Source organism: Streptopelia decaocto (genome assembly GCF_964273445.1).
Source record: "Streptopelia decaocto genome assembly, chromosome: 7".
In the NCBI taxonomy this organism is placed as follows: domain Eukaryota; kingdom Metazoa; phylum Chordata; class Aves; order Columbiformes; family Columbidae; genus Streptopelia; species Streptopelia decaocto.
This window is the reverse complement of record NC_138661.1, coordinates 62,926,149-62,946,522: the sequence shown is the minus strand read 5'-3', so window position 1 is coordinate 62,946,522 and position 20,374 is coordinate 62,926,149. Positions and strand designations below refer to the sequence as shown.

At 39.2% G+C, this 20,374-nt stretch overlaps 1 protein-coding gene across 1 annotated transcript; it reads right to left on the bottom strand.

Annotated features, from left to right (window-relative positions):
- Nucleotides 1-1,377: 1,377 nt before the first annotated feature.
- Nucleotides 1,378-19,732, bottom strand: CCDC34 (coiled-coil domain containing 34). The gene is made up of 6 exons (XM_082058686.1): nucleotides 19,467-19,732; nucleotides 15,435-15,567; nucleotides 12,867-12,974; nucleotides 4,239-4,397; nucleotides 2,773-2,914; nucleotides 1,378-1,794 (listed from the first exon to the last, which is right to left on the bottom strand). Exons 1-6 carry the CDS (start codon nucleotides 19,646-19,648, stop codon nucleotides 1,583-1,585), a joined length of 936 nt encoding a protein of 311 aa, XP_081914812.1. The 5' UTR covers nucleotides 19,649-19,732; the 3' UTR covers nucleotides 1,378-1,582.
- Between the last annotated feature and the right edge of the window lie 642 nt (nucleotides 19,733-20,374).

Here is a 20,374-nt window from a genome sequence, read left to right as displayed (position 1 = left end):
CAGCACTCCAGCAACATTTGATAAACTGCAGGTTTGATGTACCAGTTGGGGATATTATTACTTTACAACTCAAAAGAAGAGGCCACCTCACTCCAGGGTGAGAAATAATCACTCACCCAGGGTGGGCAAGGGCTCACTTAGGGATATATCCAGAAGAAAAACACTCACCAAGGAGCAGGTGAGGGCTCTCAGTCTTGGGGAGTCTGCTCAGATGGCATCCCTGATCTCAGAGGAGGGCTCTGTTCACAGTCTCATTGCTCTGAGAAGACCATTCCAAGTGGGACTTCAGCGAGGCCCCGTTTTAAAGTCAGATTGGACGCAGCTGTGGTCGTTAGGAGCATGGACCAGAAGCTTCCCTGGCTCTGGGCACCTCATTGGCTGAGCACTCTGTCTATTGATTGAGGGTCCCTCCATTCCTGCCCTGCCAGCTGGGGCATTCACAGGTGTTCCCTATCAGATCCCAGACTCATGTGTGTTAGATGTTCCTGAGCTGATCCTCTTCCACCAAGGTTGTTTTCCTTGCTCCTGACTTTTCCACTGGACTCTAAGACCTGTGATTGCTGAGGTCAATCAGCAGATTTCCCAGGGGAAAAAAAAAATAGAAGTGAAGAAGGCATTGAGTGCTTTGGCCTTTTCTGTGTCCATTGTCACCAAGCCCCTGTTTCATGTGGCAGTGGGCCCACATTTGTCCTGGTTTCTATTTTGTTCATACCTACAGAAGTGCTTCTTGTTGTGCTTCACATTCCTTGCTATCTTCAACTCAAGATGGGCTTTGGCTTTCCTAATCCCACCTCTGCACATTGTTTCTATAATATATTCCACCAGGGTCACCTGTTCCTGCTTCCCCCTCTCATATGCTTCCTTTTTACTCTTGGTTATCTGTGTAAGCTTTCTGTCACTCCTGCTTGACTTTCTGCTCACTGGGACGGACCATCCTTGAGCTTGGAGGAAGCAAACCTTGAAAATCACCCGCCTTCATTCCAGGACCATATTTCATGGGATTTTTTCAAGCAAGTTCCTGAACAGGACAAAAACTGCTCTTCTGAACTTCAGGCTACTGTTTCCTCCTCTCAGGATCTTGAACACCACCATCCCACAGTCATTGCAGGCAAAGCTGCCCCCAACCTTCATGTCCCTCACCAGTTCTCCCTTGTTTGCACATATCAGGTCCAGCAAAGAGCTTCCCCTTGTCAGCTCCTCTCCCAGCTGTGTCAGGAAGCATCTTTAAAATAACCCAATAACACTGTGGCCCTAAAGAATAATCACATCGATAAAAGAGCTCCTTCAGCAACAGAAGAGGAAAGGAATAAACAAACCTGTGCACTTCATTAGTATTGAGGTACAGTCCCATTACAATTGGCGAAATAGGACTTTTTATTTTTATTTTTTATTGTTTTTTTAACTAAAAAGCAATATATAAAAAACATATAAAAAAGCTGACAGGTCAATTAGCTATAAATACAAAACATTCACAAACATTTTTTAAAAAGTAGAGCAGCCTGTTTTGAACATATAACTACATATAACTTCATATTTATGGCCCAGTTCACTCAAGATCATAAGAACAGATTTGTTTTCCATACTATAACTGCTTTCTGCACAAGGATCCAACACAACGGCTACTCTTGGGTTTATGAATTACCATAGATGAAGATGCACGTGACTGACAAGACACAGGTCTCTTCTTCTTCATGGTAGGAACATTGTCTTCCTTTGGAGGAGGCACATGTACAGGTTTCCAAGGAATGGGGTTACAATATGCTGGAGCTGGATACAAATTTCCATTAGCACACCCTGAAACATTTAAAAAATACACAATAACTAAAAAGGAATAGTTACACTACAAGCTTTACAATGCAAGCAGTAATAATAATCATATGGACTAAGTGACACAACAGCATCTTCAGAGGATGACAGCACAGGCATGTCACACAACTGAAATGAATCAAAGTAATGAATCTTCCACCTTTTTTTATATACTAATAAATGCCATATTCTTCATTAAAAAAACAGGAAGGTCAAATGCTGTGAAACATTCAGAATGCTCAGTCCTTTCTATATCTAAAAGCTGTATGTCTACAAATTGGTTGCTCTGCATTATTTCAAAGCATTTATAACTTCCTGTCACCAAATATGCGAAGCTCACACATTTTTCCATCTTTGTTTAACTGTTATTCTTCATTTTTTTGAGGAGACAAATACAGTAATTATCCACATACACATTAATAATCTAGGGTCCATAAGGCAATATCAGAAAACCTAAAATGCAACAGAAGGAACATGTTGCCCTCTCAATCATTTGTCTGTAGTGAAATTTCAGTGCATATATCATATGGTTGGGTAAAACAAAGTCTGTAATATATTGTATTGCATGAATGCAACTGAGTATATAAATGCTTTTCAAAAATCACTTGAACAAGTAATTGCAGCTGTTGGGAAGTAATTAAAGTCCACAAAAAACCCCACAAAGGTAAAACATATCACCATCTACAAATGGATGTAAGCAAAAGAGCAAAGGTTGTTCACCTGCTCTATACATTTGCTTAAATCTTCAGAGCCTGGACTTCAGGTCCTAAAGTATTTTCTGTTGCTAATTCAAATAATAATAATTTTAATTCTATGAAAACAATAAAGACAAAAGTGTATCTGTGTGTATATATATATATATATATACACACATATATATTTAAACAAAATTTAATTATTTTACATTGATTAGAGGGAAGGAACCACAACCCTAACTCACTACATACGTGCAGTAGGAGTACAAACCTGTCGACTTCCCACATGGGAAGCCATAACCATTTAAAACAGGACGTGGTTTACTTCTGGCATTATGTAGCCATTCCTTAAAGATCTTCTCCGATCTCTCTTTCTTTTCCTGTAGTTCAGCTTCCCTTTCTTTTTCTTTCTCCTAAAAATTAAAAAAAAAAAATAAATCTAAGATATAACAAAGCGCTCTCCAATATACACAAAATTGTAAATAAATCCATCGCAGATTCCAAGACTGCTGAATATATTTCCAATACAAGTGTTTAAGCATGGCAGCTGGATTTAAACTCAGTTTAATTGATAAGAACCTATGTAATGAAGATGTAACTACAAGAATGCACACGTTTTAAGTCTGTCTGATGACTTGAATTTTCTTGGGTTTCAGGCTCCTTGTGCTGTGCAATGTAGCAGCTCAGCAGAGACCCAGAATCAGTTTGTTAAGCAGGAAATAAACACCACCAGTACAGAATATTTAAGCCTGTTTCAATTCTATGGGAAATTTTGAAAGACTGGAAAATTTACGTCACTAAGGCCTGAAAATTGATCTGATACAGGTAACAGTGTTTCAAAGTTAATCTGAATAAATTATTATATATACTTGTGAAACACTTACAAATGGGTTTTGCACTTTAAGAACTGCTGTAATTACAGAGGGAATATAGATAAATTTCTCTCATCACAATCCTTCCCCACACTTAGCTACAACAATAGTGTAGCACTCCTATGATATTACATATTCTACTGAAAAATTATATAATGTTAATTATATATTATGTAATGTTAATTAAAAGACAACCAATCAACTTCACAGATAAGACATCTGGTCATACATTTCATAGTTTTCAGGCATAGTCATTACCAATCTGTGATATTTCAGAGGAATTCTGGATGATTGCTGCAAGTGTAGCCTTGATAGAGCATTTGTTCTAGTGAACCAGAGGACCTCAAAGCCTGTACTTTAGGAAGCTTACACTAAGTGAGAGGTCTTGTGAAGCTCAATATAAAAACAGATAAGTGATTAATTAAAATAACATTAAAATTAGAACTCCTAGCATTAGATTGTTATGGACAGATATGAAGAAAACTGTTTTTAATTAAAAATATGTGCAAGTATAATAATACTAGTGATCCTGGGAGAAAAATCCACATAATGCCACCTGTTTTCTGTCTGGGTCACCATGCAACACACTGAGTAACAAAGGTCCACTGGGTGGCTTGTATTTCCCTTACCGTACCACAACCACAGTGGGTTTGCAAAGACTATTAACAAAAATGCATTAATATGCACCTTGCTTTGCTGACTATATTTTGAAGTCTTTAACACATTAACACTACAACATTTCCGAGTTCCTCTCATGTACAACACTGCCATCTGATATATTCTAATCAATTTAATGAACCAATATATTTAATATAAGTTACAGATTAGGTAACTCCAACCAAATAAATGATTAGTTGATTAATACCTTCTCTTTCTTCTTCTTTTCTGCCTCTTCAGCTCTCTTCTTCTTTAACCATTCTTTATACTTTACTTCGGCCTTTTCCTGTAGCTGCATTTTTTCTAGTTCCCTTGTGGCTTTTTCAGCCATTTCTTTGCTCAACTTTCGTTCCCTTTCTCTTCTTTCCTACATGAAACAGAATAGAAACTTTTCAGTATATTTCAATGGGCAAATCTTTTGAGGAATACACTTAATTTTCTTACATAATTACAAATTGTAATTTGTAAAATCATATTTTAAGCTCTTTGAAGACAGAACCTATTAATCACTAGAATCCAGATAAAGTAGTTTTAAACAGATAAACTTGTCACAAAGCATGGTAAATAATTTACTTTCAGGACTCCTTATGCTATTATGTTTACAACTTTTTTATTTATTCAGACATATTTTTAAAACACTTCAGACACTTCTCAATATTCCTGAGACTAAAAAACCTTTCTGAAGATTGTAATTAAAAGGCAGCGAAGCTTCTTAAATTATATATCCTTAATCACAATACTTCAGATGAGTTTAGCTATGATCTAGGCTGATCCAAAGTTAAATTAGGTCCTGTGTAAACCATGATATACCACACACACTACCATGAAAGCCACAACTATTGGGAAGTTTTACTTCCAGTGAGACATCCTTACGAGAGGGAGACTCCCCACAGAACTGCAGACTTTGCAGCTGCCTGGAAATTATGCTGCAGACAGATCAGAAACTCTCCCTCTTTTTTCCTGCACAGACCAGCTTTTCGTTCATAAAATTAGTGTGCACTGCATTCCCAGCTGCTTTAATAACCTGTTTCATGTCAAACTCCTGTCACCCTGCTCTTCCCAGCTTCCCCCTATCCTCATTACTTTCCCTTATACAAGTCTATCAAAAATGCTAGGAATGTGTATTACTGTACACGTTCTTCAATCCTCCTTCCATTCTCCTTCCATGTATACAGGAGGGGAGGGAAATTTCTAATTTGTTTATGCTTGGTGCAGTCAGATTGGGTTTTAAAAATTCTCTTTGATCTGAATTTCCATACGCTTTAAAATATGATTACAGGTACTACATAAATTAAGATATTGATTGTAAAACATCCAGTTACTCATTGGAAGAAAGGCTTGTTCTCCCATCACCCCACCCAAACACATTATTAAGGAGAAAGGATATGAATCTGCCCTGTGGGTTCATCACTCTGGGCTGTGATCCTGATCCTGTCAAACCTCAGAACCCAATGAAGCCCAGGTCAGGTCAGCATTTGAAAATTCCCACCCAAACCAAATCCAGCCGTCCCACAAAGCGGCGATGGTGACTCAGTTGGCAGCATGTGTCGCACTGAGTCAATACCAACCCACGGTTTCATCAGCAGAACTACTGACTTCTCAAGAAAAATCAGACCTACGTGTATGGGGAGAATCATCTAATGAATTTGAAATTTGAAGAAGCATCCCACTTTCTTCCTGACAGAAGACAGAAACATTAAATAATTTTCCAGGCAGAAAAAAGCCCATTTGCCATTGAAAAAGAGACACTATATCCAACTAGAAGCAAATTAATAAAGTAGATATTTCTGTATGTTCATATCAATGATTAAATGAGAGGCTGGAAAGGGTAAAATGCAGAGCTGCTTTCTGTTCTGCATTTTCTATGTAGAGTGTCACTGGATAGAAATATCCCCAGAAATTAATGTTGTGGTTTATATTTTTAAGATTGTTCTCACAGCAATCCTTCCCCATTTTCTGCTCTGCAGCATGTGACATTTTTCTTTTCATAGATAAGTGATGGTTCTATTTCACGGCTGTTTGCTCTGACATCTTAGCTACCATATTCTAGCATCATTTTATGCTGACTGATGGCAAAATATAGGAAAAGTCCACACTGCCAACATCGGAACCTACACCCAAATTTCCTCGTTTATCCTCATAATAATCCTGAACGTCAATCACATTCAGCAGCCTCAGAAATCTGAGTTGTTCGGCCAATTGTTATTATCTTTGCAATTGAGTCCTAGCTCACCAAGCTGAGCCCACAGAAATATCTCTTCAGTCTCTTCAGAATCAGCATGTGAAAAGAAGAGGTTGAAAGGAGGTCAGTGAACCAACACGGAGCTGCAGTTGTCTACCAGCAGGCAGGTTTGCAATGATTTACTGCTCAAGCTGACACAAGTCCAAGCAGAGCCCACTGCAGCCTAGTAATTGAAGAATTTTAAGATGGTTACACACATGGATCTTTCTCCCAAACTGTTCCTTTGACATGGGTACTCAATATACATGACAAAGTCTTAATGCACTTTGTCCCTGAACACTCTCAGGGTCTTCAGAAGAACACACACACCATGAATGCTGCCGAAATACACAAGTGCTCGTATTTTAATCACCTGTCACCCTGAATTCCTCCTCCACAAGTCTATCTAAAACTCATTCTAACACTAACCATGAGGAATTAGTTCATTCTACTTACAGAAATCTAAAAGTAAGTCTAGATGCAATTAAGATTCTAGTACAACCTAAAATTATAAACATGGCAGTGGCCATGCACAACCTCACAGAAAAGTTTTGAGTAAAGACACATCAGCACTGTACTAAAGAGGGGAAAAAAAAGAGCCTGTTTTGTAAAGTATTCCAGGTCTAGATGCTGAAAAACTCACAATAGACAGAAAAAAAACAAACAAAAATAACCCCAAATGAACAAACAAAACAAAAACCTCAAAACAAACAAACAATCTTATGAAATTAAGCCCAGAGTCACAAAAAAGTTTAGATATGTAAAGGCAGACTTGGGCATGTAAACAGAATATTTAAAAACTTTAAATGCAAGCTGGTTTTCAAGATTGGAAAGTATTTATTCTAGATATCTAAGCTTCCCTAACAAATATGTTTCTTGAAAGGGTTCAGTCTTGAGAAAGTTGAACATCTCAGCATCTCTTTCAAGTCTAAACTGTCAGCAAAAACCAGAGCACATCAGGTTCTACATAAATGCAGCGTCAACCACTGCTTTGACTCAGAACAATTCAGCTGTTAGAACATTAACTTAGGAGAGGGAAGATCCAGATTTCATCCCCCCTCTGCCTGGGAGGATTCAAACTAACATGTCCCACAGTGGGGAGAAGATTCCATCAGTCAGGCTGTGGGCTGGGATGACAGGATTTTCCACCCCTTCTCTTGAAGCCGTAACACTCCTCACAAAATAATTAACAATTCCTTGGATGAAAAAAAGAAAGCATGAGCAAGTGTGACTTTTTAACTTGAAAGTCATGCTCAAACTGCTGAACAATCTGTGTTCTCTATTAACAATGGTGAGATAAAATATGCATTAAAAAAAAGTCTTTGGAGTAAGAGTTGGAACCTTTTCATAAAGTCTGTCAGTCAATAGCAAATTAAATTGTAAGAACAAAATTTTCAATGAAAAAGCATCAAAACAGAATTTTCCCATCCTGCACCTGTTTTCCATTAAAATTATATTTTTCAGTAAGTAATGGGGACCTACTGAAAGAAAAAATGAACAAAAATAAAAGCTGAATGAAGTTCACAATTAATGCTTGCTTTGCCCATATTTAGTTTTAAGAAAAAAATGAAAAGCGATGCCTTATTCTCTATTCAACAACGCAGAACATATTAGAAATGCTACAGTCCAATTAAGATTGGCATTAGAATAATAAGTTTCTCCAATGTAAAATGTGTAACTTTGCTGCTTGTGTTCTTTGCTAGATATGTTATTAATATAGCATAAAGTATTATATGTAAGACTAAGACAAGGATGTTAACAACATGAGCTACAGAATTCTAAGAATGAAGCAGCTTTGCAGAGTCAATACAGGTGGATTAAATATGACTGGAAGATACCATATTAAATAGAGCATAGAGGGCAGAGTGCACTGTGCTAGTGTTAATTTTTTAAATATTTAATCAAAAAGCTGTTGTCATCAGGCCGGGCCTTTAATCCTCATATTTTATTCAGCATTAATTCATAAGAGGTTCTGAGTGTTACGACAAAGTTCTAAACAGTCACAGCAATTTACAGACACTTCACAGTTTATGCAGGCACAATGCATTTCTCAAAGCCTTTGGTACTTCAACTTGAAGGCAATTAATCAGTAATTCAGCCATTACATGTACCTTACTTAAGTGTTCAACCCCACAGTTTTTGATAGGAATGAAAGAGACTCCACAGCTCAGGATCAAAAGTTCATGGAAAATAGGAAAAGGAAAAAAACTTGCTCTGTCAACAAGAAGCTTCCTATTCTAGGGCAAAACATTAGGAAATAAGTTATATACACCTGGGGTTCTTCAGATACAGTCTTGTAAACACAGTGCTCTTGATAGGCGGGCAAGCCTTAAACGCAAATTATGCTTAGAAACTACAAAGGCAGTGGTTGGGGCCCTGTTTACCTGAAGATAACAACACTTCATGTGAAACTACATAAACCTCTACAGTCAAAACCATCCTCAGTTCTTTAGAGAAATACCAGTAAGAGGACACTGAATAAAGGAAGAACAGGAGCCTGGAAAGACAAAGGGTTTTTAAACTAAACTCTACCTCATTCTTGGGAGATGAGGTTGTAAGGGTAAAGTCCTGGAAGAACGCTACACGTCTTGAATTGATTAAGTCAAGGGCAAATGAGGGAAAAAACAAACAAACAGGTTTCAGACAGCAGCTTACATATTTTCCAGAACAGAACAGAAGCTTTTCACTAGCATCTCCAGAAACTTCCACTGAGTAGAACACAGTAAGTTATCAGGCAGAAAGTATGAATGAGTGATCAACTCTGAACATCTCTGACCTCACCTATTGCTTTGTGTTTTGCATACTTTTATACCCAGCCAGAGTTTTGTTGTCACATATTAATCCATCAGAATTTAGATGAGAGAGAAAAGTCCTTGGAAGGAACCAGAAATCCAATTCCCAAATATTTTGAAGATGTTAAGCAGTTATTTCTTCCTTCTCGAACTGTAATTTACCCAGGTCTGAAAATACCTACCATCTACAGCCTGCTAAGGCAAATGGTCACAAAACTCTCATTTATTAAGCAAGAACATATTTGACAAGATAAAAAGATGCTACTATGGAGAGGAGATTTTCAAAATGTATCACGCAAGTAGGTCCTGCAATCCAAATAATTCCAAGATACAGTTGGGGGGGGCGGGGGTGAGGGTGGTGGTGTTTGGTTTTTTTAAACTTCAGTGGTGAAGAACAATGACTGAAGTTAACTGATCTCTTCACTATCTACAAGGAGTCAGTATATAAACATGAAATGATAGACTTCAAAAGTCTCTTTTTTTTTAATGATAAATTCTAGCCATTCTCTACCTGTTGGTTTTATTTTCAATAACAAACTTCACTCCACTGAGCATGTGTCCTTTCTTGCTCTCCCACCACCCCCAAAAAAAAACATATAAAGTTCCAGAATTAAGAGACACAGAGAAAATAGCTTTCACAAACATTAATTCTAACCTGAAGAAATGAGACTGTAGTTAAGTTTTCACTACCTATTCAGGATTTAATTTGGTGATGAGATGGGAACCAAGGATGTCAATTCCTTTCTTTTTAAGCTTCACAGTTCAGCTATGAGCTGCCTCCACAGAGCTCCCTACCAAGTTGAAGTCTAAATACAGCAATTAGCAATCAAGCAAACGTCGTAACATTCCAGACAGATTCTGATGGCTTTGCTGATGTCTGTTTGGTTCTGCATGCCACTCAAATCAAGGCTACTTTAATAATGAAAACATGACACTGAACACCAGATTTGCTTGCTCAGCATTTCTAATCATGCCCACCTAATTTTAATCAATAAATCTAACATTAACCCAGAACTGGCTACATACAAAATCATGTTGGGTTCAAGCAGATTTTCCTCTGGAATCAAAAGAACCTTTGGAGATACTTTAGAGCTAAAATATTTTGACTTATATTCCTGTGACTTGTTAAAAAAGAAGAGCTCTATTACAAGTCAAGTAAGACTATTTTTGTCCAGGAGAGATCTGGTATCTTACTGAAAATTATAAAGGCACTTGTAGAACCAGGATAGCACCTAAGAGTTGAATTTATTAAGTTCTTAATTCCTAGTGAGTTGCAAAATTTTGCCATATTTGCATGAACATATTTCATGGTTTAGAACGTACTTTGACAGCTCATATTTCAAAATATTACTTCTAGCTCATTTACAACCTTTAAAAATCACAAAAGCTATTTACATAGAAGAGTATTAAATGGTTATGATTCCTTCATTTTCAAAAATAGTTTATGTAAAATGATTTGAAGCATAAAAAAAACTTCACAGCATATAGATTTAAATATATATTTAAAAATAAAAAATGAAACTGCCAGTGAACAAAAAGAGCATTCAAGCTTTGCTTCCTAATCTGACCCTAAAGGGCTATATTTCACAGTAAGAACATCACCACTGACATTGTCATGCAACAAAGCGCAAGAAAACTGGCTTGGCATAGAGAAAACTAGTAGAATTCTCCCATGCGCACACAAACGCCCTAATTCTGACAAAAATGTCTCTCGCATTCACAGTATGAAGATTCTCCTGGTGCTGGATGCTCAAGAAGAAGGAAAAAGTTCTATGTATGCTCAACCATGCCTTACTTCCTTCAGCAGTCCAGTGTCCAGCAGTGGGACAGGACAAAGACTCTGGGAGATCTGAGATCCAAGCCCCAAGCCCCAAAGTACCATCTCCTGTCTAGTAAAGCATTTTCTGCAGTCCACACACAGGAGCTCAGAATCAGGAACTGGATATGAAAAAGGTGGGTTCTTAATGTGTATTTCAGTGAAGAATACTTCAAGTTTTGCCTCATTTTTTGATGCTTCCAGGAGAAAATGAAGTGAGCTTTCCCAAATATGTACACACGTGCCCCAAGAAAACCATAGCAACTGTCAGTGCTCATGGATCTAACCTTAAACTTCATGTGAAATCTTCATGTGATTTTAAACAACTTCTTAGTCACCTAACTGACATTTATCCTCCAGTCTGTGTAGAGATCCACAGATAATCTTGTGGAAACTCGAAATGGTAGGATCTATGCAGTTAATATCCTAAAGACAGCTAAGCTTTTAAGTCCAGTTTGTTGTTGATTTGAGTGCGGTTTACAGAAAAGACGAGCCAGTGAATCATCTGATTTAAATGAAAATCAGATTACTTTTGGTAAAAGCTTGGGACACGGCCTAAAGATGACCTTATCCTTCCAAAACATAATATGATAAAGTCCAGACACAAATATGTTTTTTTTCCCTTGTCCTTTTGGCTGATGTGATTACTACAAAAAAGACCTCCTGTTCCCACTGACAATAGAATAGTTGTTAATCAGTAAATCCACAAAGACAAAGGTCTTTGGAGGACAGAAACAGGTAGAAGTTTGCAGAAGTTGGAAGGCAGAGGAATGGGAGGTGGCAGGAGAGAGAACAAGAACTTTAAACTGTGAACAATTTTAACAGGCAGTCCAAACTCTTTCAAGCCAATGAATAGTCACAGACACCTATAATTTAATTTGCATTTTAGAAGAGAAAAATAGCATTGTTTATGTTGAATAATAAATGTACTTTTCGCTGTGTAGTTTAATAAGGAAAGAACCTTCCTACAGCATAATAAACACTTAAGGCAGCATTGGTTTTGGGGCAGCTTCATGCCAATCATCCAGTTACCATTAAGACTAAGAGCAATTAGGTTAGATCCAAGCACAGGTCATTCTGGCGGTTCTGGACTGAATCTGAAGGAGGAGTTCTGCAATAGTGAAGACAAACATATGAGGTCTGGATATCTAGCCCAGTTGGTGCCATTGTGGTATTTTTAATCCAATTTCATCTGATTTTATTCAGAACCAGAAGTACAGAACAGTAAGCAACTGGCATTGCTATAGACTATAAGACAACGAATGCATGTTCCCACAAACTACCAAGGACTCAACAAGCCCAAGCCTCACAAACATTCCCATTTTGCCACCCAGTACACGTGGCTGCTTTGTGTGACACAGAGCTGTACGCTGCCCACTGAGGTCAGGATTCTGTCTCCTGACCCTGGACTCAGGCATCCCTCTCAAGAGAACTTAAAAAAAAATGTTGATCCCTCTCAGAAATGACTTTTTGGATGAAGGAATTCCCAACTGCTAACTGTGGTATACTGAGAATTTCCTGAATCTGGCCTCACACCTCAATTATCCCTCTAAACTCTACCGTACTATTTGCCTGTCCACAATGGTACTTAACTAAATCCTTCTCCGGGCTCTACTTGCTGTACGAGACATTGCAGTCAGTTAAGATGTATGTTTTACCCAAAATGCTTGGGCATTGACCCTAAGAAGTCAGAAAGAGCAGGGTGTATTGCAGACCAGAGCCCCAGCTATAATTTGAAGTAGGCTAATATAGGATAATTGTCAGTTATCTGGCTACTCAGCAAACAAATCTCTTTATACCTTAGAAAAACAAAACAAAACAAAACACCAAACCAATGGTCTTGGAAAAATGTTTCACTATGTTGGAGTGGTTTTATAATTTTCAATTAAAACAGCCATTCATTCAGCAAACTAAAAATAAGGTTGTTCAAACAGTCAATGGAAATTTTACATAGGTTTACTTCAGCATGGTATGTGCTAGAATATTTGCAGCTAAAGCAACGTTTACCTCTTCTCTTTTTTTTTGTACCCATTCCTTGTGTTTCTCTTCAGCTATCCTTTTCCTCCTTTCACGTTCTTGCTTTTGCTTCATCTTCTCGAGCTGTGTATTCATTTCCTAATTAAAGAAAAAGTGTACATCTTAAATCTGTGGGGATCATCTGCACCAATACATTCAACACTGGCAAGAGTGACGCAGTTAACGCAATGTATGCATTCCAGTTTGAAATTTTTCCTTCATTAGGAGTTTGGAAAAGATGAGTGACAACACAAATATAATGAAACACGATCAATGGAAATGTATGATTTTTAGAATATGAACTGAAAATAATTATGTTAATTGGGCTTTGGAAACAATTCCATGTAAGAACACATTCCTCAGCTTATTTAAATGGCCTTTCAGTCAGTGGAATCTTAATTTGCAGCAGAAGTTTTCTACAATACTTAAAATTTACACAGTGTACTGCTCTGTACTCAGGAAGGCATCAAAAGCTAAGTGAAATATTACTTGTGATTTTTAGTACCAGAACTACAGGAACTTCAGGGCTTAACACAAAGCTTATTAAAGACAAAATTATCACAGATTTTAGCAAATGCTGAAACAGGAGTTTTATCCTGAAGAGAAGAAATTCTGAAGTATCTTTATAGCACATACAGTATATATGCAATCACTTATACCTCTCCAAATAAATTAATTGATAAAGAAAAAACATGACTAAGATGACAATTTGGGATGTCTAGCTTCTCTAACAGTAGCATCGGCAAAAGGTGCTATTTTTCAATGGAAATTCATACCTTCAAACACAGATAGATGGAATTATTTCCATGAAACTGATTTTATGGTCCCTATGCTGTAGTCTCAGAGAGAATCCCCTTTTCTTGTGATACTGAGTTTGAATTTATTAACACATCAAGAAAAAAGAAGAGCCTATAGAGAGCTCAAAGAAAACACTCACAATACAGGTATAGTCTGAAAATACAGTTGTTGCTGTACTGAGGCAAAGTTAGAGCAACTAACACCTGCTCGAGTTCTGAGACATTTGGGTTGCAGGGATCCTGGCTTCTGCAAAAGGGGATGGCACCATCAGAACCTCTGAAGGTTCTATCTAACCTCTGAAGGAACTGTCACTCCAAATGTCCCTCCACATTTCCAGTGTTCAGGGCAGACTTGCTGCTGCTGTCAGTAAAAGATCTGGGGCTTCACAGCTGTTTCTTAGATACTTTTTATACATAAATGTAATAATACATTTTTATATCACAATCGCATGTTTTATTCTCTTCTGGCATATTACAAAAAGGTTGATTGTATTTTTTCTCCTGATATAAGCTATTTGAGTTGCCATCTAATGTTTTGAAAATCCTACAAATTAAAAATAAACGCTTACTTATTCCACCAATTTCTACTGGGCTTTAAGTAATGCTTGTCCCATGACCACTCTTAACATACATTTAAGAGAGACACCTTCTAGATCACATTTAGTACTGTACAAATGCTATTGTGTGATACACAGAATAAATTGCTTTGGTTCTTCATCAAGACCACATGAGAAGTCCACACACAAATCTCATTTTCTACATGACACCAGAAACTATTTTGGCTCATTTTTTGTACTTAAAAATCAAAATAGGGATAGACAATTACCAAACTGGAATCTAAAGGGAAAGTCATGAAGTGTGTGGTGAATATGAATGGATCAGAACATATTCCTTCAGTTCAGCAAAAGATTTTGGTGTTAAGCTGACCACTAAAAGACCGTTCCAGAACCTTCCAGAGGTGGGTGTTTTATAAACAGCATGAGGTAGCCCACGTAAAACAACTGTATGTTTTATTCACGTTACAGATGAGGTGAAGCACAGAAAGTTTAGAACGTTGCTCAAGGTCAAATAGTAAATCAGTAACTAAAGTGAGAAGTGATCTAACTTTGACGTGATTGTTCTAACCACTACCCAATACTTCCAATTTGATTTTATACAATAGTATCATTTAATCAACTGCAACTACAAACATATTAATCAAGGAAAGATATAGCATTCTCAATTCTGCCCCAGTATTCGACAACTGTTCATTTGCAAAGGGGCAAAAGATGGAAGGAGAGGAAAAAAAAATGCTGGGGCAGGGGAATCTCTCCTGGGAAAGGACACCAAACAGTTGTATAATTACACACTAAATGGGTAACGACACTACGGCTCATATCTAATCAAGTAGTCTGTCATACTTACACCCAGCACACGCCCTGTCATGTTTTACTACCTACATGCAGGCGTATGCACCCATGATCAAAATCAAGGTACCAATTATATAAATGTTTTAATCCTTTAAACTCAAACCATTACCTGAGAGATTGAAAAGCACAATATTATACAGCACCACTTCAGCAAAGTACAGCATTTAGCTACACAGAATGCATGTAGCATGAATCATGTCAGCATTGTCAAACACAAACACTATGGAAGCCCAAGACACTAAAAAAAATGGACAAAACTACTTGAGTTTCCTCAACCAAAACAAGACAATCCTGTGTTTTGGTGCTTGCTGTCTTCTATTAGACTTAATGTAATGTTAATTGAATGTATTCACCTCTGCAGCTCTGGCTTGTAAGCGGGCACGTAGCTCCTTCTCTTTTCCAATGAACCATTCTTCCCATGGTGAAAGGTTATCTTTCAAAGGTGACTCTTTTCCCCCCCCTGCTATTTCAGAGTCTTCAGACTTCCTGAATTAAAAATGAGAAATGTGAAAGAATATTATCTATAATATATTTGATTGAAAAGTTAAGCAGCGCTACTGCCTTGAAAAATGACATTTCTTTTACGGTATATTGTGACAACAATTACATTATTTTTCTACTTGCTTAGTAACCTCCAGAATGGATAAATAACATTTATAGAGTACATTTGACCACCCCCCCCTTATATTTTACCAGTGAAATTCTAGCTTGTTAGTGAAACTATAGAACAGATTCAAACATTACCTTTTATGAACTAAACAAAAACTAACTCCTGATACACCAAAGTGCCACCTGCCCTCTCACATATGGAAAGTGAGGAAAATCAGAGATTTTACAAACACATCCTTGCCCTTGGTCACTGAAAGGCCTCATGTATCAAGTGGCCTTTAGCTTGAGCAAAGGATAATTAAGAATATTTTTTCTTCTTTTGAGTCCTATAGAATTGGGTTCATGATATCTAGCAACCTCAGCATTAAGAATCCATTCACTCTAATAGGTAAAGTTTTCCTTTCACAGGAAACATACTTAAGATACATGGCTTGTGTACAACACTTGTTATTATACAAGGTTCTGTCAGACTTAATAGGATACCTTGCACAACTCATAACTTCTTCACTCATTAATAATTCAAGAATCCTAGCCCCAGGCCAGAAATATAATTTATAATATTCTATACATGTACTACCTCATAAGTAAGACAGTATATCAGGCTCTAAGTCAACAAAAATTGAAAATATGCCAATAGATTTCTTTGTAAGATTTCTTCTACCTTATACAGAATTTTTTATAAACAAAGCAGTGAAACTAGACTCCACATCAGTATTTTATAGGGACATATAGGCTCTAGAAATACCTGCCTATCTACATACTTCACTACAGTGAGTAATTCTGTTTGCTGAATACAAGCTACAGAAGAGGCATCCAAACAAGCATATTATACTAATACTCCTGAAATAACTCTTTTAAGCATGAGATATCTGTTTCTATCAATACAGAAATATTACGTGCTCACAGGGAACAGCGTTGCAAAACATCTTACATCCCAGTAATCTTTAGAAAATATTTCTGTGATGCAAAGGATTTGGGGACAATGTCAACGCTAAGGAGTTTTGTCCTACTCCTCTCCATTTTTGTTCTCCGCGTGGGTGTGCACCAACATACTGTTCATGCTGCGACATGTCCAGGGGAACTGATTCACGCTGAAACTACCCTGGAAAGGGGGTGTTTTCCCCACACAGGATCAGCTCCCAAACCTCTTTACACTGTGCTGGCACAGAGATGTAGCACAACGGGACAGACAGGACACCCTGACACACAGACAACGTATGGACAGAAGCAACACAGGCCAAGCAACGCCCAGGCCCAGAAGTGCCCAACACCTTCTGCTGCACCCCAGGCCATTTACAGCTTTAACACACACCAAAATTTAACAGAGATGGTTTTCAAACAGGTACACGTAATAAGGGATGCAACTTAAGAATGCCTAATAACACATCCTGTTAGAAAATAACTCTCTGAAACATTATTAAAGATAAAGATAAAAGTATTATGCATTCAAATTCAGGAAACCAACACAACTTTGTCCAGACTTGACATTTTGGGCAGGGAAACTTCCTCAACACATTCTTCTGCTATGCGCAATTTGCATTATGGTATTTTGTACTAGAATAGCGCTGACATGTTAGATCAACCTGAGAAAAAGTACTAAGAGAAGGAATGAATTCAGAAAAAAGTATTTACTATGTGTTTTCTTGTATCGGTGATTACGAAGTTCAAGCTGTCTCAAAAAATAATTCACAGTAATAAACTAAACGCTTCCTGTATACAAGTAAGAAATAACAGAAAATGAAGTTTAAGCAGAGGAAAACACAAGCTGAATATGAAGAATTGTTGAACACTTATCCTCTTCTGCAGTACTGTGTCTGAAGCTCTCAGACTGCACTGGAGCACAGACTGGAACCCAGCCTTCCCAGTGGCGTCCCAGCCCCAGCCGCACTCTCCCTGGCACAGTGATCATGTATTTTGAGCCACACAGACCTTGAATTTCATGGGACAATTTTCTGAAACACTAGCACACTCACAGCTATGACCTTCCTCAGAAGAACTAAAATAACAGACTTCTCAAAGCACCACATTCTCAAGCGCACACTTGTAGTTAAGCATCTTAAATTAAATTAGACACGGTTGGCATCAGAACTGAAGTCTGATTAACAGAAAACACTGAGATTATCATTCACCATATAGTCACTTAAGTCATGCCATCAAACGTTAACACTGATCCATAATGAAAGTATGAAAATGCCTAACATCATTTCACAAGGCCTTGTTTTCAGCTTTTCTCTTTTGCAAATACTGTACTTCCCACGTTAAAAGTCTGCCTCCAGCTAATTTTTGTGCAGTTTTAAGAGAACAACAACAACAAAAAGACTCTTTGAGAGTGTGTGCATATGTGGGAGGGGTAGTGGCTGCACAAGAAGTGTTTTTTATTATTATACCTTTGAGACATTGGCAGTTATACGCGGAAGCTGCTGTATGAACATTTGGTAGACACTTATTAGAACACAGCAGCAGTATTATTCTGATGCAGTGTATGCATGAGTGAAGTTATATTGTGCCTGCAGAGTTTAATAAGATTGTTCCAGCTCATTCCCTAACAGAGGCTGCCTTCAGTTACATCTTCCCACTGCAGGGAACACTGCAGCAACAGACCCAAAAACTGACAGCTGCTTCAAGTATAGTGTCAAGCTGCAAAGACACTTAATAGTTTGAAATGAGTGCTACAGAACTTCAAAGAGGTGAAGAGAATTGGATATCGGGAAGAAGTAAAAGGAGAGGCAACAGAAAACCTGGAACAGGAGTGATCATAAACAGGCTAATATCCTTCCCACTCTAAAGCAGGGGTGTTAAACTCATTTTCACCGGGGGGCACATCAGCCTCACAGTTGCCTGAATGTGATTTTAGGACTCCTGCATTTATACAGTCCTAAAATTACACTCGGCCTTTGAAGGCAACTGTGAAGCTAATGCAGCCCCTGGTGAAAATAAGTTTGACACCCCTGCTCTAAAGCTTCTATTTCTGATTACATTTAAACACTTTCCTTGGACTTTTAGCAACTTTTTCAAGAAATGCATGTAAGAAAAGTTCATGGTGGCCCATACTCCTCCAGTCCATCTTGGGAGGGGTGCACTGATCTCCATGGGAGTTTGAGAACCGCACTGGAACCCTGCGCTCCCATGGGGCTGACCTGGCCTTCCCTTACCCACCAGCACTTGCTGTTGGATGTAACTGTCTTGCTGCTTACATCCCCCATCAGTTACTGCACAGATCTGCAGACTTCCCATTGCGAAGGTCATACTCCAGAACGAGACACACGCTCCCTGCTCTTCTCTCTTCTATTTTAAAGGGAAGAATAAGAAGAATTTATTCTCCTGTCAAGCAGAGGAGATCCCAAGGGAAAGAAGACATATTAAGTTCACATATAATTAACAGTGAATGAAATTAAGACACAGGAAGAACTGTGTGATGCGCACACACACAAAACTGACTTTGGATGTAGCAAAATAGCCCTTTAGTCTCTAAGAATGTTTGAAAAGCTGACAGGAATGGCTGAAGCTTTTTAACTTGCAAAGACCCTGAGGTTCAGGTCAACAGCTTACAGATACTCTACAAACCCAAGAAAATACTAAACTGCCCATAGAAAAGATTGCCATAACCTGCAAACTCCCAAAATATCCGAAAAGGGAAGGAGGTGCCTAAAGCTGTTATCTATATAAATAAAACTATATTTAGAGGAAACAATCGTTAAGCCTCAGGTGCAGGGAGGCCAGGCCGAAGTCCGGCCCCTCAGGCCGGGCCCAGCCGCCGGGGTTACCTATGGCCTCACCGGCTCGGGGAGCCCGCCGCCCGCTCTTCCTCATCCTCCAGGCCGCTCGGGGAGCTGGGGCGAGACGCGGGGGAGCAGCCGGAGGGACTGAGGGGCTCCTCGCCCTCGGAGCTGGCGGAGGACGGCGGGCTGAGGCGGGTGGCCCTCCTCCTCCTGCCCTGGGGCCGGGCGCCGCTGCTCATCCCGGCGGTTAACGGCAGATAACGGCGGCTAACGGCCTCCTCAGCCCGCCCGTCACCACACGCGCGGAACGACCCGCTCTCCCGGCGGCCCCCGCGGCTTCTCCCCGCCCCCGCCGCCGCTATGGCAACCGGAACGCCGCGCCAGCCAATCGCTTCGCCCGCCGATCGCCGCTCCGCCAATCGCCGCGCTAGTCCGCAGCACGCGCGGCGCCCCGCCCCTCCCGCCTGACGGCCTCGTCCCTGTGCCCGCCCCGCGGGAGCGTTGAAGGAACGACTAGGGGGCACCCCGGGAAAATGGGGGATCGGAACCCCGGGAAAATGGGGGGTCGGAACCCCGGGAAAATGGGGGGTCGGAACCCCGGGAAAATGGGGGGTCGGAACCGGCGGCCACTGGTTGTGTGTGGCCCGGTGGGGTCCTCCCAGTACACGCTGTGCCAGGACGAGGGAGGAACCGCGGCACAGGGAGAGCAGCAGGCCCTGCAACAGCTCCCACGGCCATCACTGACACCCGTGTGCTGACTTACATGAGCTCTCTACAGTTCATACTGAATTAACAGTATTCTCCAGAGTCTGTAACTATTTGTTCTAAATATAACAGATTTGGTTTTTTGCTTTTAAATACACTATCTTTTCCCATTTGCCACCAGATACGTTGTCAATATTCCATCAAGGTTCCAAATCCTGGGCTCACACACCCTCTCTGCTGCTGTTGGGCCACCCTGTCCA